Source organism: Aquila chrysaetos, chromosome 2 (genome assembly GCF_900496995.4).
Source record: "Aquila chrysaetos chrysaetos chromosome 2, bAquChr1.4, whole genome shotgun sequence".
Classification (NCBI taxonomy): Eukaryota; Metazoa; Chordata; class Aves; order Accipitriformes; family Accipitridae; genus Aquila; species Aquila chrysaetos.
The window spans coordinates 7,125,853-7,141,945 of NC_044005.1; the positions used below are offsets into that span (position 1 = coordinate 7,125,853).

General features: G+C 37.6%; 1 protein-coding gene across 1 annotated transcript in view; it reads left to right on the forward strand.

Moving 5' to 3' along the window:
• Window positions 1-16,093, forward strand: part of LRRC9 (leucine rich repeat containing 9) — a 38,389-nt gene that overhangs the window by 718 nt on the left and 21,578 nt on the right. Inside the window, 17 exon segments of the mRNA XM_041128300.1 lie at window positions 24-164; window positions 1,548-1,615; window positions 2,368-2,437; window positions 3,694-3,818; window positions 3,820-3,885; window positions 5,221-5,342; window positions 6,786-6,963; window positions 7,669-7,679; window positions 8,278-8,384; window positions 9,903-10,029; window positions 11,665-11,811; window positions 11,902-11,903; window positions 12,802-12,921; window positions 13,944-14,153; window positions 15,470-15,520; window positions 15,522-15,590; window positions 16,051-16,092. Coding sequence (XP_040984234.1) covers window positions 24-164; window positions 1,548-1,615; window positions 2,368-2,437; window positions 3,694-3,818; window positions 3,820-3,885; window positions 5,221-5,342; window positions 6,786-6,963; window positions 7,669-7,679; window positions 8,278-8,384; window positions 9,903-10,029; window positions 11,665-11,811; window positions 11,902-11,903; window positions 12,802-12,921; window positions 13,944-14,153; window positions 15,470-15,520; window positions 15,522-15,590; window positions 16,051-16,092 — 1,656 coding nt within the window.

Consider the following 16,093-nt stretch of genomic DNA (forward strand, 5'->3'; position numbering starts at 1 on the left):
CAAAGTAATACCTCCTATTGCAGAAAATAGATGGTCTACAAAAATGTGTAAATTTGCAAATGCTTTATCTTTATTGCAATGAAATTTCCAGAACTGAAAATCGGGAAGCCCTAACAAAGCTGAATGTACTTTGGTTGAATAATAACCTGATCAAGAATATAGAGGTGAGTCTGGTGTCCTTGTTATGATTTCTTTTCTTCTAATTTGGCTAATGTATGGTATTTTAATAGTATGGTATATATATGTGTCTAATAAGGAGGGCTAACTTTTAGATTATTGAACAAGAGAAAGGACAATTTTAAACTTCAATTTATAAGAAGTAAGGCTGAAATATTATTTAGAACTGATTAGCTGTCAAGGTTTTATGCATATGCAGAGTTAACTAAATCACTCATTTTCGAAGACCTCAGAGATTCTTGATAAGGAAAAGAATTTTTTAGTTTTCTTATAACTGCAGATTTTTGTCTACACTTCAGTATTATGTAAAAGGCTTGCCATTTAATTTATTTTAGAGTTTGGATTTTTTTTTATTTTTTTTTTTACCTTGGAGAGATTAACTCCTGTTCAGGAGAAGTTTTATCCTGGCCTTTTCTCATGCTGTCATATATCAAAGTAGCTCCTATGAGAAATCGGTTTCTCCCCTTTTCCCCCCCAAATTAGTACTCTTCATGTTAATCTTTGAGTTGGAGGCTAGTCCAGAACCAGCAAGAACTCTGTGATTAGCAGTTTGGCATGTAAAGGAAGAAGAAATTTGTAGATGTCCATTTCTAGCAAAAGACCATGTAGCTTTCTGAATTACCTGAGTCATTGCGCCCTAACAGGGAGACAGAAGTGCTGCAGCTCAGTCCACCTTCCCCTGGGAGAGTACATGAAAAAACAGGCAGAGGGAGATAATGATACCAAGATAAAAGTAGTTAGAGCAGAAGGAGGTGCTGATAGGCATGAATGAGACCAGATCACTGTGAACCTTCAAAGCCATAAAAGAGAGGAGAGAGAAATTGAAGCTGGGCATGATGATAGGGAAGGAAAAGGAAGACTGAGAAATTACAGCTGACAAAGTACAAATGTAAAGGCAGCAGAGTGTTTCCAGAAATGATTATTAGCAAGGACACTAGAAACACTAGTGGCATCTCACTGCAAAGAACTGCAGTGTCATCATGGAGAGAAATGATTGACTTCAGTGATTTAGCTCTCGTGATATCCCAAGGCCAAGACATGGGCTGCAGCCAAAAGCTAATGAGTACTCATGACATGGGGCATGATCTGTTAGGTTTCTCATGCACAGCTGTGAAGCTAAGGCTGGGGGACTAAGTTTATTTTCATTGCAGTATCATTTACAAAGGCTTTCCAAGCTAATTCCCTTTCGGCAAAATGCATTCTCTCTTTCCATGTCAAAAGAAAGCTATAGTTTACAACAGAGGCCAACATTGTTTAGACTCCAGTCAAATTTGTTTTTACATTTGAATGATCTGCCTCTTAGCCTACAGGCTCTTCAGCATTTGCAGTGCTATATTAGATTAAAACTGTATTGTTTAAAATACTCACAGGGCTTACATACTCTGCAGAATTTGCAGAAGGTCAACCTTGCTGGAAACTTAATAGAAAAAATAGGAAGGTGATACCAGTCTGGCATTTCTAGCATGAGCATTCTGATTACTACCAAGGATTTATGTACATGGTTTAATCTTTCTCTCATTCTGATAAAAATTTCCTACCAACTTGCATGGTTCAGAGTCATATCCAATATACACAGCCCTGATCATCCCAAAGTCTGTGTCAAAACTCCCTAGGGCTCATCTTTGTTTACTCCAGACTCCTTTCCATTGCTGTAGCCATGTCAAAGAAGACAGAAAATTGGTATCAGTGGGATTTGTGCATATATTTATTTTTCTTTTTCACTGCCTTAAGTATAAAGGGCATTTAGTTTAAATCTAAATCAAGCCTGTTTGGTTATAAAATGGAAATGTAAATCATGCCTGCATATCTGAATAGATGCTAAAGAATCTATTAATTTTTCTGGGTTTATCTTTATCTGTAATAAAAAGACCTTCCACGTGCTATCCCTGCACTTTGGGTGGAAATAGAAAATAATATATTACATGTATGATGTCATTGTTTGTGTTAATTATTCTTCAGAATAATCAACAGCCAAGTTTCTAGGACATTTAATGTGTTGCAGGGGATCCATTTCCAGTTTTCAGTTCTGCCATGTTCATAATTATTTGAATTTGGTGTCTCAAGCCTTAGGTAAGCACTTTGACTAATGGGCTCTTAAATGGAACTGCACCAAGAAGGAAGCCTTAGAGATACAGTCCAGAACAGTGGACTAGATAAGATACCGACCTAATGTGGTAAACTGTGTTTCAGGTTGCTTCTTTTATTCATCCAGTACAGGTGTTTGCAGAGGACCTTCCTGCTGAGTTCCCAGATTATTATGGTTATTGCCTATTCTAGCTGATACTATAAACATTTCTGAAAGGTCTCTGTTTTGCAGATTAGAAAGCTCTTTCTCACCCAGCTCTTGAGTTACTGTTTTGTTTTTTTTCTGATTTCCGACTGATTGGTCTGTTCCCCTTCCTTTAAGAACAGTATAAGCAACATAATGGATCAGAATCGGACTGTAGTTGCATCAGTGCAACTGCAGTTATTCAATAATGAAAAGACCTGTGTCACAGATTTTCTGTACAGCAGTTTGTAAACTTTCCTAGTATGTCTTCAATGCACTTTGAGTGAGCTCTTTGCACATACGTCTGTACAAGTATAACTGAAAAAACATTGCTGGCTATGTAAATAGGACCCCTTAAAAGTACTTTAATCAAGAATCAACAGATTCTTTTGGTCAAGGGTGCACACACCAAGGACTCTGCCAATGCAGGCTCATGCCTTTATGGTCATATCTTCCTCCTTTGTTTGCCATATGTAGATCAGGAAGCAGACATGTGCTTCAGTCACCTCATCTCTTTGTCAGAAGTGCCTATAGTTAGGGCATATATTAATATTTTAAATAATATTCACATCGGGGTGTGTAGGCAGAGTGAGCTAAATTGCTTTCTTTAAGAATAGTTTTATGGAAGTTTTATACTTGGGAGCCAAATCCTTGCTTGTTATTCAAAAGGAATGAGTAGTTTATTCTCTTGCTTTACCTAATCTCAGCTGTATAGCAGCTTCATTGATCCTAAAGATTTACCTCTTAAAAAAGAATGCAAAAAGAGTTTTGCTTCCACAAAGCAGAGAGTAATTATCACACAGTGATCACACATGGGGAGAGAAATGTTCCCTACCCTTAGGTGTCTGAAGAAAATCTGCATTTCCATTTTAATTGTACCCTCTAACTCTCTTTTCATTGCTGAGACTTGCATCATAATGAAGTCACACTGAGGGGTCGGTTCTGCCTGGGTGAAACAATGGTCTAAATGATATGAATAGGACTGGGATATAAGCCAGTATACAACAGAAGAGTATGTGCAGTTGCTCAGAGCAGAGCTGTCCCTTTGGCCAAGTAATTCAGCTTTTTGTATTGACAATCAAGAGTTTGAATTTATTAAAATAATTTTCTGTTTTGATGTTTTCAGGTATGCTTTTTAGTACACGTCTAGAGGGCTTCTCTTTTGAGGAAACATAAATAAGATAATTTTCTTGCCATACTTTAACATAACCTCTTGCTTCTGAATCCTAATGGGGTCTTTTTATCAGCTGGAAAGTGAATTGGCCAAGCTGCAAATGTTGGGTAAAACATCAAGTAATAAATCTCTAAAGAGTAAGAATCTGGAACCTGAAAATTCAGTTCATGATAATGAAGATACAGAAAAGATGTGTCTTGGCATTCTTACAAAAAATAAATGCACTGGAGGAAAGAATAACACTCCAGAACAGAAAACTGAATTAGCATGTTTAGTGAATTGTAGAAGAACGGTATTCTGATATTTTCAGGGTATGATGGTGGCTGGTGGTTAGGAGATTAATGACAGGAATTGAAGCCTGTCTCACATACATTTTTTATAAGGTCCAAACTAGGAGTATTGCAAATATGATTAAAGTGGCAGCTCTGACCTCTTGCGTGGTCTGAATTATTGGAACCAGGCCAGCTTCTAGCAGGCAGATGCTGCCATTCCCATTATTGGTGATCTAGTAAATAGGAGAAGGATTGAACAAAAATAGCTGGGATGAGTAGTTATATTGGACCAGTGCTTGGAAAAGTTTTCTGGGCCTTTAAACAGTAGAGATCCAGCAAAGTGCTGTGAGGGTTTTTTTGTTTCTGTTTGTTGGGGTTTTTTTCCTCCTGTATTTCCAATGTGATTTTAATGGCTTCTTTTTCTTGTCATTCTTGATTCTGGCTTAGGACTTCATGAGTCAAAGTCACTCTATAGTCAATGGCCAGCACAAAGTCTCCACACAAAGAATCCTTTGTAATAGGGCATGTGGAGGATATCAGTGATGCCATAGACCTAATGTTGGATGCCAGCATGGATCTGAAGCTCATTCTACAGAATTTTTATGAAGGGAGAATTAGATGGCTCTTTTCTGATGAGTTGAAAGCTGTCTCTTCTCTCTCTGATGTTCTGCAGGACAACTAAGGCATACCACTCATTTGGCCAGTTCTTGCTTTGGTTTTGGGTCTTAGACCAATGAACACTGTCCTTAGCTACAAGTGTAGTACAAAGAGTCTGTAGTGCATCAGGCCCCCAAAGAATTAAATAATTTAGATGCTGCATTTAAGTAGAAATAGCATACTGAAGTAGTACTGTGTTAAAACTTGTTAATAAAGAGAGGGAAAGACTGTCAGTCATCTCGAGGAAGAAACAACTGGTGGAGGAGTGGGAGAATTTAAACATACTGTGAAATTTGTTGCTGTTACTTGCCACTGATTTCATGCCAGTGCCTCACACTGCACTCAAGTCCAGCATGGTTTTGTTAGTGCTGCTGTTTGGACTGACATCATTATGAATACTAAATAGCAAACTAAGACCTTCTCTTATTTGAAGAGGTGATTCCCTTAAGTTAATGATTACAGAGCAACACTGAGAGTGAAGTGGATGAAGCTTGGTGTTATGGATTAGTATAGGACCAGTATATCCACATATAAGGATCAGTATATCCACAGTTGTAGTCTTTCAGATTAAAAAAAAAAAAAACAGTCTTTCTGTAATAATTTGTCTAAATTTCTTGTTTTTAAAAAAATCAAAGTTCTGTTAATTTGCCCTGTTGTGTTGTTCCAGGCAGAATTTTACAAGATTTCCAAGTGGAAATGAAGAAAAGTTTTAATTTGGTAGTACAATTCTTGTTGATAGAATTGGAAACAGTAGGAAACATTCGTTTTGAAGAAGGTTTATCAAATAATCTTTTAGAGATACTTCAAACTAGAACCTGTTTCTTATGATTCCAAGTTAATAATTTTTAACAAAACAAATTTATTACAAGGATCTGGAGTATTTTGAAGCATCAGTGTTCCACAGACTCCATTTGCAGATAGCTGACAAGAAAGGAAATACTCTCTCCTTCTCTTGGTGGTATACCAGGCTGAAGCTTTGAGCCCACAAAGACGGATTTTTTTGTTGCCTTTATTTTTTTATTACCTATTTATGAAGGCCTTGATTTTAAAAAAGGAAGAAAAAAGAATAAGCAAGCTATCTAATTGCTTTTTGACAACAGTGATAATGATTATTCTAAGTTTCTACACAGCTGTATTTGTAAAGAAGCATTAGAAGTTGCTTACATAATCTTTGTATGAATAACCTTGACGCTCAGTTGAGGGGAGATTCAAATTTAGACTGGCAGTATTTCAAGGACTGTTTTCTGCTTGAGTACTCCAAGCTTGTCCACCTCAGGTATGCCTTCTTTTTGTGTTCAGGGACGTTTGTTAGAGCTGCAGGTAGTTCTGTACCTGCAGGTTCCGTTTGAGGTTGTTTATAAATAGCATTCTGGTTACTTTTAATGCCACTTTCTCAAGCCAAGGATCTTTTTGTTTTGGCAAGGAGAAATTAATAAATTACTCTTGTGGGGATGAAAGCCAAACCAAAGGTTTTTGAATGAGTAATCTTAGCACAAAATCTTTTTGAGAAAGAGTAATATTTTTATTAGTTGCAGTAAGGATTTTGACTGTTACATCTTCTTTTTTAAGAAAACTTTCCATCAAATTAAGAACTGGAGAACCTACTGCATTTCTAGGTTGGTTCTCTTTCTAAGGTGTCCGATTACCCCGTAATCTTTAAGGAATCTTACAGTACCAGATGGAAGTACGGAAGTTTATTGTCTTAGTCAGACACAGAGAAAATGGCCACATACTTTTGAGTTATTTGACCTGCGTACCACAAGGAATAGGTGAGCTTCTGCCCCCAGGTTCCTGGCTGGCCAGTGGGCTGTCTCCTCTTTCTCAAGTTTGACTGTAGAAGCTGTTGTAGGTTCTTGCAAACCATGCTCACTGTATGCATAATTGTGCTTACTATAGTGGAACTGCTCATTTGCATAGTGAAGAAGGATTTAAACAGATTTTAAATATGACAGTGCAAATAGAGAAAAGGAACACAATGTATCACATGTGATTAGATATTGATATTTGATGCTTAACTTTGAATGGAGCATTTGAATAAAATAAGGTGAATTTATTTGTCTCCACTTGAGAGAACAAAGTTAACAATGAAATGAAACAGGCTAGAGGTATTGCTTGTGATTCTTTCTTCTGAATAGGAAACAGAAGAAAATCATGTAGATAGCACTGAAAAATTCAGTACAAAACAAGAAGGAAATATTATTATCTTAGTGCTCTCCTCTGTGCATTTCTGCACACAGGTTTAGTTCTTTTTATTATATAATTCAATCACTATTCTGTACCTGGGACTTCAGAGCATACAGTATCATGGGAATGAAAATAAATCACATCTTTAGAGTGCACAATCAAATTCTGATGCTGAAATTAAAGGAGGAGTTTCAAATATTTCTGTAAAAAGAAGTTTTCAGTGTAGCAGAGTTAGTGCCTAAGTTTTAAGAGCTATTTAGTGTAGCGCTGACCTGTGAACAGTTAACTTTGTGATTATAAGAACAGAAACATTTTGCAAAGCATCAAATAATTCAGGATTATCAAGAAGTTTTACCCAGATAGAGGTGGCTTGAAGTTCCCCAAAGTCCCTATGCTTGGTGTTTCTATGACTGGCTCTTGGACTTCAGAGGTCTGTAGCTTGGTAGAAAATACCAGGCACGAGAATTGATTCAGGTTTTTGCTGTTAGCATCTGGGTCTTACCTCATGTGTTCCTAATGGTTGTGCAAACAGACTAAATAGTTATGCGTGGCCATATTTCTGAAAGTGGAAAGCAGTGGTAGATTAACAATGCAGAAACAAAACAAAACCCACCCAGATGTATATGCATCTGTATTTCTTCTGTATCACAGGAGAGCATATGCATATGTCAGGACAGTCACAAGGTAGATTTGTATCCATGCAGATAAGTCCCAAGTTTTTGTGGGTAAATTTTCATATTACCTGAAGAGAACAAAACTTTTCAGGAAGCTCCCCAATGCACTCTGTATCACGCTGGTAGGATATCCTCCAGGTTGTATGAAAAACTGTCTCATTGTATTAGCTCCTAGTATGGATTAGCCAGATCAGCTCCATTCATATGTATTAGACCCCATTCCGGTTGGTGATAGGGAATTTCTGCATCTTCCCTAAGAAGCAACTATCAGCGCAACACTGTTCTTTAAATTGAAACCTCATGGTCTGATGGTTATTTTGGCAGAGAAGTCCAGCAATAATTAATCAGATCCTCAGGCTAACTTGCTGATACTCAAACTGCAGTGTTGTAAATCACCAGTAATTACATCCTTATGAAAAAGAATTTCAAGAAGAAAATAAGTTATCAACAGTTTTGTAGTATTTGTATGGGGTTCTGGATCTGCTGTCAACATTTATTGTACTATTCTCTTTCTTCTCATGGTATTGCTACCTTCATGCTAAGGATCTTCAGCAAAGACAAGACTTGTGATTCCAGAGGCAAATAAATAGATTTTTTAATTTTTGTTTTTTATGTAATACAGAACATGGAGACTACTTTTACTGATTATAAAGAGACAGGGGGGAAAAAAAAAAGTCTTGCAAGTGATCTCATGATTATTGTGAACATCAGTATTATGGAATTTGTCTTAATTGTCCTTAGTAAATATTGTGCAACATATAAACTTTGTATGGTCTGAATGTCTATTCTTGTCTTTTGTCTGCTTTTGCAACAGCATAATGAAAACCTGGAGTCTTTCCCTATTTCTTCTCTTCGTAGTTTCTTAACAAGAAAAGATGGAATGTCTCTCTTATGTATGCAACCCTGAATTGCCAGTTAAGAAAAAGCAGCTGCTACAAATGCTGGAGGGTGGTTTCCAGGGTCTGGAAGTGCATACGGTATGCTGCATTGTGGAAAGAAGAATGCTGTTCTTAGTAAAGGATAGCACAGAAGAGAGCAGGAAGAAAAGTGCTGCTCTCTTTTCCTTTCTCCTTTCATCATTTTTCTATTCATCATTCTTCTGTTTTCCTCCTCTGTTCTCATTTTATTTCTTTGTGTTAACTCTGCTTCATTCTTCACATCGTTATGCCATCTGTGGCAAAGGCATGATTAGTGCTTTCCACTTTTTCTCATCATCTTCTTGTCCTTTCCTTACCCTTTCTCTTTTTGTTGCATTTTGTCTCTTCTCACTCACCACTTCTCACTAGTGTCCCCCACTAGAGTTTGTGGGGACTGATGCAGGACCAGTTTGGAAGTCTCCACGGTAGCAGCTGCAGCACCTGTATTTACTGCCTGTGGAACAGATTTGCTCAGTGGTTTCTTCAGCCATTTATTTTATAATCTTCATTTGTATTTGTTTGAACACAGTATTATTTTGCTATTATTTTGTTCTTCCTACCGGTGCTAGAACAAAGCATACCATGCGTTTTCAGTTGTTTCAGTCTCAGTTCTAGTAATACAGCATTCCAGGTCCTGGCTTGCAGGCCTTGTCCTAACTCTGAATCACTGCCTCCTTTGTCCTTAATCTTAAATTTAATCCTAGTCCATTTATCCCTGGTGTCTCCAGATACCTAGCCCTAACCATAGGGTTCCTCTGGCATGGATCCTACTTGTCAGACCAGTCATAACCCTAGTAACTGTCAGTCCTGTCCCAGTGACCCCTTCCATCTCCAGACTGTAAAATAGCCAGACAGGTGGAATATATTATTTCATGCTGAGTAAGAAATTAAGAATAGAAGAAGTATTTTCACAGACTCACAGAATGGTTAGGATTGGAAGGGGTCCCTGGAGGTCACCTTGCCCAACCCACCTGATCAAGCAGGGTCACTTACAGCAGGCTGCACAGAGGCATGTCTAGACAGCTTTTGAATATCTCCAAGGATGGAGATATTTCTGGTAAGGAAGTTTTCATTCTGACTTATGAAGGAAAATTAATTCAGGGCAACTCTTCTGTAGTCCCCATTACTCTCCTTTTCTTCTTTCCAACATTTTGCCCACCTGCCTTTCTCTTTTTGCTCTGAGAAGTGATCAGATTTTGGGGTGGCAAGATTGTATCTTCAGATGCAGTATCTATTGTCCTGTTTTGCTTTATTATTGTTTATATCATGCTAGTTTGCAGAGGCCCCAGTGAGATTCCTCTCTGTGGTGTTAAATGCTTAATAAGCATACAGGAAGATGGGCCCTGTCCCACAGAGCTAAAAATCTGATTTTCTTGTCTGTATCTCTCATTCTGTTGGAATAATGACACCATAAACTATTTTGTTATTCATTATTCTTCACTTTCCCTGCCTGCCATCCCTTATCATAATTCATTGCTATATTTTCATGCTGCTTAAATTTGTTTAAATTTTTAAGGAATAGTCTCAGTCAAATAAAGATACTTGGCCCTTGCTTTAATCTTTGCAGCAGTCTGACAGGAAAAAAAAGCTTTTTTTCTCTGTAACAGTTTAAGCATATGTGAATGTCCCAGAACAGAGTTTCTGAAACAATAAGCTAAGGCAGAAGGCAAAAAGAGTAGTGATCCTGAGAAGTCATTCAAGCATGGTAATTCAAAGTTTGGAAAGATCTTGTGAAATATGTGTTGTATGGCTTGTATAATTGTTGTTACAGAAAGGACATTTTGTAAATACTGTAGATGGCCATGAGGTGGCATATGCAGCCTTGAAAGGAGCTCTGAAACTGCTGAAATCTGTTCCAGTGTCATTTCTGTGTATTAAGAAGCTCCACAAAGGGCTTCAGCTGCTGGGAGTAATTCCCAGACAGCAGTTCGAAGCGTCTATGAGACATATCCTCATGTGAGAAATAATTAGATATGTCTAATCTTTTCTAGATGAGTGAGGAAAGACACAAATACATTGGGTCAATCCCAAGGGAAGGGAAAAACACCAGTCATGTTGTGTGACTCTGTCATTGCAGTGCCTTAGGAATGATCAAATGTCAACCAAATTTGCAAAAAAGTATCGAAGTCTTAAAGGTAATTAAGTATTTATGTTTTTTGTAGAAATGTGTCTTAACCTAAATTAGGACACCTCTCCTCCTCCTCACAAAGAAAAGAGATATTTCTCAGCTTTTCTAGGGTTCAGCTAGCATCAGCCAACAGGGCAGTCAGTATAGACTTCTGGCAAGTTTGTCAGCATATATGTAGCTTGAGATTAGCCATTGCACATATGTCCTGGTTTGGGCTGGAATAGAGTTAATTTTCTTTCTAGTAGGTGGTACAGTGTTAGGTTTTGGGTTCAGTATGAGAAGAATGTTGATAACACACTGATGTTTTCAGCTGTTGCTGAGTAGTGTTTATAATGAGTCAAGGATTTTTCAGCTTCTCATGCCCAGCCAGCAAGAAGGCTGGAGGGGCACAAGAAGTTGGGAGAGGACACAGCCAGGGCAGCTGACCCAAAGTAGCCAAAGGGGTATTCCATACCATGTGATGTCATGCCCAGTATATAAACTGGGGGGAGTTGACCTGGGGGGTATCGCTGCTTGGGAACTAACTGGGCACAGGTTGGTGGGTGGTGAGCAATTGCATTGTGCATCACTTGTATATTCCAATCCTTTTATTATTACTGTCATTTTGTTATTGTTGTTATTATCATTATTAGTTTCTTCCTTTCTGTTCTACTAAACTGTTCTTATCTCAACCCATAAGGTTTACCTTTTTTTTTTTCCCAATTCTGTCCCCCATCCCACTGGGTGGGGGGGAAGTGAGTGAGCGGCTGTGTGGTGCTTAGTTACCGGCTGGGGTTAAACCATGACAACATACTACCTTTTGCTTGGCCTTGGTGTCACAGGGAGCTTGGGGAAGCTGGGTTTACTGCAGTATGGAAGAAGGAGGTTGGAAGACACAAGTCCAAAGGATACCTGGCCTTACAGGTTCCACTGTTTATGAAATTATTTATTTTCAGATTTCACTGGCTTTAAATATTAGCCAGCTACAAATGTTAGATTTCACAGTGTAATCTTTTTCCAAAGTATATTTGTTTCATAAAAAACATAAAACCAGAATCACAATATATAAAAATACATATTTTTATTAATAAGTATTACATACATATTAGAGCATTCATTTGCCAGCCCAAGATGTAGCTGCCTGTTATTACATTAAGCATCAATGTTGTATTATCCTGTCTGCACTCCCAAGCTAAAATTAGAAGCATTAAGTGTTTTTTCTCCCTCTCCTAGGGAAAGTGGTAATTGCAAAAGTTTTCCTTGGCCACAGTGCTCCAGCTTGTGCGGTGAATCCCATCCATCAGGTCAACTACCCAGAAGCTAATCCAGTATTCAGGCTGTGGAAATGCCTAGAAAGTGATGCATCTACTTTTGGCAATGGTATGTATTTGTAGGCACTTGTTAGCATAAAGTTAAGGTTAAATTAACATTTGTGTTCTAAACTCATCTTTGATGTTAGGTTGTGTCAAGAGGTTTCATCCCTCAAAACATGGTCTCTGCTCAGCTGAAGTGCATTTTTTTCACAGACAATAGCAAGCAAGAAGATTCCTCTTTGAATAAATATTTGTGCTTGTTTAGTTCACAGAATAAAAGTGAGCTGTGCTATTTAGCCATTAGTCCACACTAAAAGTAGCTTACTTCATGCAGTTTCATAACTACTCTTTGTACAGCAGCATTGAGTGAGTATTGCAAAGGGCAATATGCATATACCACGGAGGGAATCTTCACCCTTAAAATCCACAGCCTTTACCTTTAAGCAAAATAAAAATGAGTACTGCTGAGAAACACACTGTTGTAAGTAACCACATTAAATCTCTGTATCATATGTATCCTCTGAGTGATAGATTCTGCTTTACCCTATTTTTTGCAAGAGAACAGAGTGGGAATTGATTAATAATTTTACCTGTTCACTCTGATATACTCTCCAAACTTTCAGATGCTAACAGGGAGCAACATCTGCCTCTCTATAAAGGAACTGGGATTGTTTCTGGTTTCTTAGAAGGGAGGAAATGAAAGCTAATTTGGAAGGTGATCACACCATAATATGATGGAGTAGTTTTGGACAGTGCAGCAATGAAGGTACTGCAGGAGAGTTGTCCATGCCCTCAGGATCTAAGTTAGTCTTTGACAGGCTGTGATCTTCATGCTGGAATCTGACAGTTGCTTTTTCTACATGGAGTATTAGAAAGCCAAGTTAAACTCCTTTATTAGCCTCTGTGAGTCTGTATGGCAAAGAAAGTCTAATGGTAGAAAAGAATAAAACTGATGCATCTTCATGGAAGGAAATACCTTTTTCTCATTAACATTCTGGAATTAATACCAAACTTAGCTAAAAAACAATATATTTACCCTGTTTTGTCCACTTTCAAGATGTGAGCTTCCTCGGAACAGAGAAATTGTGACTGCAGCCATTGGCGTTGCGAGTGGTTTGTGTTTGACCATGAACTGGTCCTGCCAGAATACATTGCTGCGTTTGGGTACATTACACTGGTATGAACTTTGTTTTTCCTCCTGTGATATTAGAAGGCAAGCTTTGGATTTCACAGATCAAAAGAAAAAAAACAAGTAGGTAAAATTAAATTCTGTTCTACTAACACAACCTGACAAGCTCAGGTTTAAGGTTGATTCTCTTCTGTCCATTCTGTCAGAACCAGATGAAACTTCTGTGGAAATCAGTGAGAAACTTTCCGCTCCTTGTAGTGAGATTTTGATGAGGCTTTCATTTTGTACTTGTAAAAAGCATAGCAGAGAAAGCAAAGATCCTCTAAGTTTCAACAGATTAAATGAAATGCAGCTGAAAACTAAGTTCTCTGTCACTAAGAACTACTTTCTCTGGAGTACCAACTTTAGTATTGACTGTGCAAAGGATCTTTCTTTCATGGGGTCTTGCAGGAGCAAATGATCTTTAGTTGTTTGATTTAAATTGTGAGATGTGCAGTTTTGAAAAAAAAAAAAGAAAATATATTTTATTCTCACCTGGTATTCTGTAAAAGTTTTTCCTTGATTCCTTTTATTCATTTTTACAAGCATATAATGCTGCTGTTTCACTCATCTAACTTCATAACTTGTTGCCAGAGTAGAAGGGCTCGTTTCAGACTCTGAGTTACTCTGTCTGTTAGAAACAAGAGAGTATGGGGAAGTGGGATGTTCAGCTCTGGGGAAAGGAAGGAGAGAGTCGAATTCACTAACGAGTATATCTGACTGGTCCCATGGTCCAGTGTTAGGCTGCTGTTGGACTTTGGGAATTTCAGTGCACAGGTGTACTTCTTTTGATTCTAGCCAGAGTTCTGTATGGTACACAACAACCCATACAAGCAAAAACATTATGCAGTGCTTTGATTATGAGGCAATTAAATCCAGTTTCTAGCAGATCTGTGTTACAGAAAGATGATTTCCTGACTTGATTGCTATTAATTTCATAATCGAACTTCTCTCATTTTACACTCAGTATTAAATTATTTAATTAAAAATCAGAAAGTTTACAAATTTCAAATGCTTTTTATTTTATATAGCTCAAAGACCAGTGTCTGTTTTCTATGTGCAACATAATTGTGGAAGAGGGAAAGAGAAGCACAAAAAGATTTATTCTGTCTCATGATTTGCAGTGTGATGATGAAGTTTTGAACATGGAACTGACAGTAAAGGTCAAGCCTCATTTTTTTTGCTTAAATGAAAAAAAACAATATTCTTGGTGGCTGAGGCCAATATTTAGTCAGGTACAGGTAAGGCATTGCTGTCAAATTTTCAGTAAAATAAATGTATTATGTAATTTTTACTTTGCTATTCAGGTTGGCCCATGACCTAAACCCAACACAAAAGTTAAAAATCAACATTTCCATTTGGACTTGATTCTGATGTTGCTTACATTTACTTAACATCATTAGAACTTGTGTTCCTCTGCCTATTAGTTATTATGCAATGTGAATTACAATTATTGGGCTGAATCCTAATTGCATTTCCTACTGTGTAATGGACATGTAATTTCAATGAAAAACAGTTTAAGAAGAATGCATCTGAGGATAGGACATGACCTAAACTATCAGCCTTTCCTTTGAATTTATGAAATACATGACTTCATGCCATTATGCCAGTTGTTCTTGAAAAGATTTTTTTGGGGGGACAGGACAGGACAGATTTGACATCACAAGAACGTAGCCTGGGGAAAAAAACTACATCAAAACAGTAGCGGGCTACAGATTTTAGCTTCAGAAATATATATTGTTATAATAGCTGCACAGAAATATGCTTCTTCAGGTGGACATTTATATGCATAATTCTGACATTGCACTCGTGTGCATAGCTATTGTATGGCACCTTCAGTAGCGAGCCTTTCTGATGACGTAGCCCTGCTAAATATCTGATACATGAAACTGTGAAATGGTTTCTGAACTGTCCCATTTGTAACCGTAGTTTGTGAATGGTGTTATTTCTTGTACTTGATGGTTATGTTTTCAATCCCATTTTTTTACAGTTTCAAATAAGCTTTTTCTTTTCTAAAGCTTATTTAAAGACAATGTTAAGAAAGGGTGAATAACAATTCTCTTCTTATTTTACCAAAGTGCCATCTTTCCGGTAATTTGTGTTTGTAGTGAGATGCTAGCGATTCTCCTCTCACTTTGCCTTTTCCTAAAGATCTGTTGTCTGTCTCTGCTTGGCTCCACTCTTTCCATACTGCTCTTTCGTAATGGAAGAGTTGCCAGTTCCTTAGTGTCGGCAGCATCTGTTCCCTTCTCCTGTGAACTGGTTGACTGTTGGACTCCCCATCTTACTCAGGTTACTTCTATTTCAGGGAGAAGTTGGAGAATAAATAGTCTTCAAATAAGTGAAAAAGAGTCATCATAGCCCTTATTGTCTTTTCACTATTTCATGTTAGTTTGGATTCACATTTTATAGTCTTTTTATGGTTTACTAGTAGGATAGTATTTGCATTTGCACTCCATCAGTTGAAGCTCTTTCATTTTAAAGGCAACCATGGAGTATTACAGAATATGGCTGTGTGTCCAGTAAAATTGTCATTTCTGATCTACTTTTGGCCTAGGTTTTGAATTTGAATGGGAACAGCCTGAGCATGCTGTAGGACATCTCTAGACTTAAAAACACTTCAAAAGCTTAACATCAGCTTTAATGAATTTACTTCCTTAAATAATATTTATGACCTGGTGAGAAATTAAGCTCTAATTCTTTTTTTTTTAAGGAACATTTACTAGCATAAATATTCTTGCATTCTGAGGTGTGCTCACAAGACAGGATTGAGCCAGGATGCACACAGGGGAAGACAATGGGGGACTAAACTAGGACCATGAACCCTATGATATTATTAGCAGCCCACAGTTTTGGTGCCTGTTGATATTGCCTCCAATGTGAATCACAGTATTATAGTGGTATCACTTTGTTACCCATCTGACCTTTATAATGGTCATTTCATTCTAACAAATAGAGTAACATGTCTGGAGCACACTAGGTTTCCCTCAACAGACCCAATACTGAGCAAAGGGAGTCCCAGGCACTGTATCCAATTAAGTCTATTTAAAGATTAAATGTATCTGATTACTTTAACCAAAGTTTCTTTCGCAACACTTCTGGCCATACAACTATTTTCAAACCTGCATTGCCTTGCAGCCCAACCGGGAGTATTTTGCTGTGAGCTATAACCATGTTATAA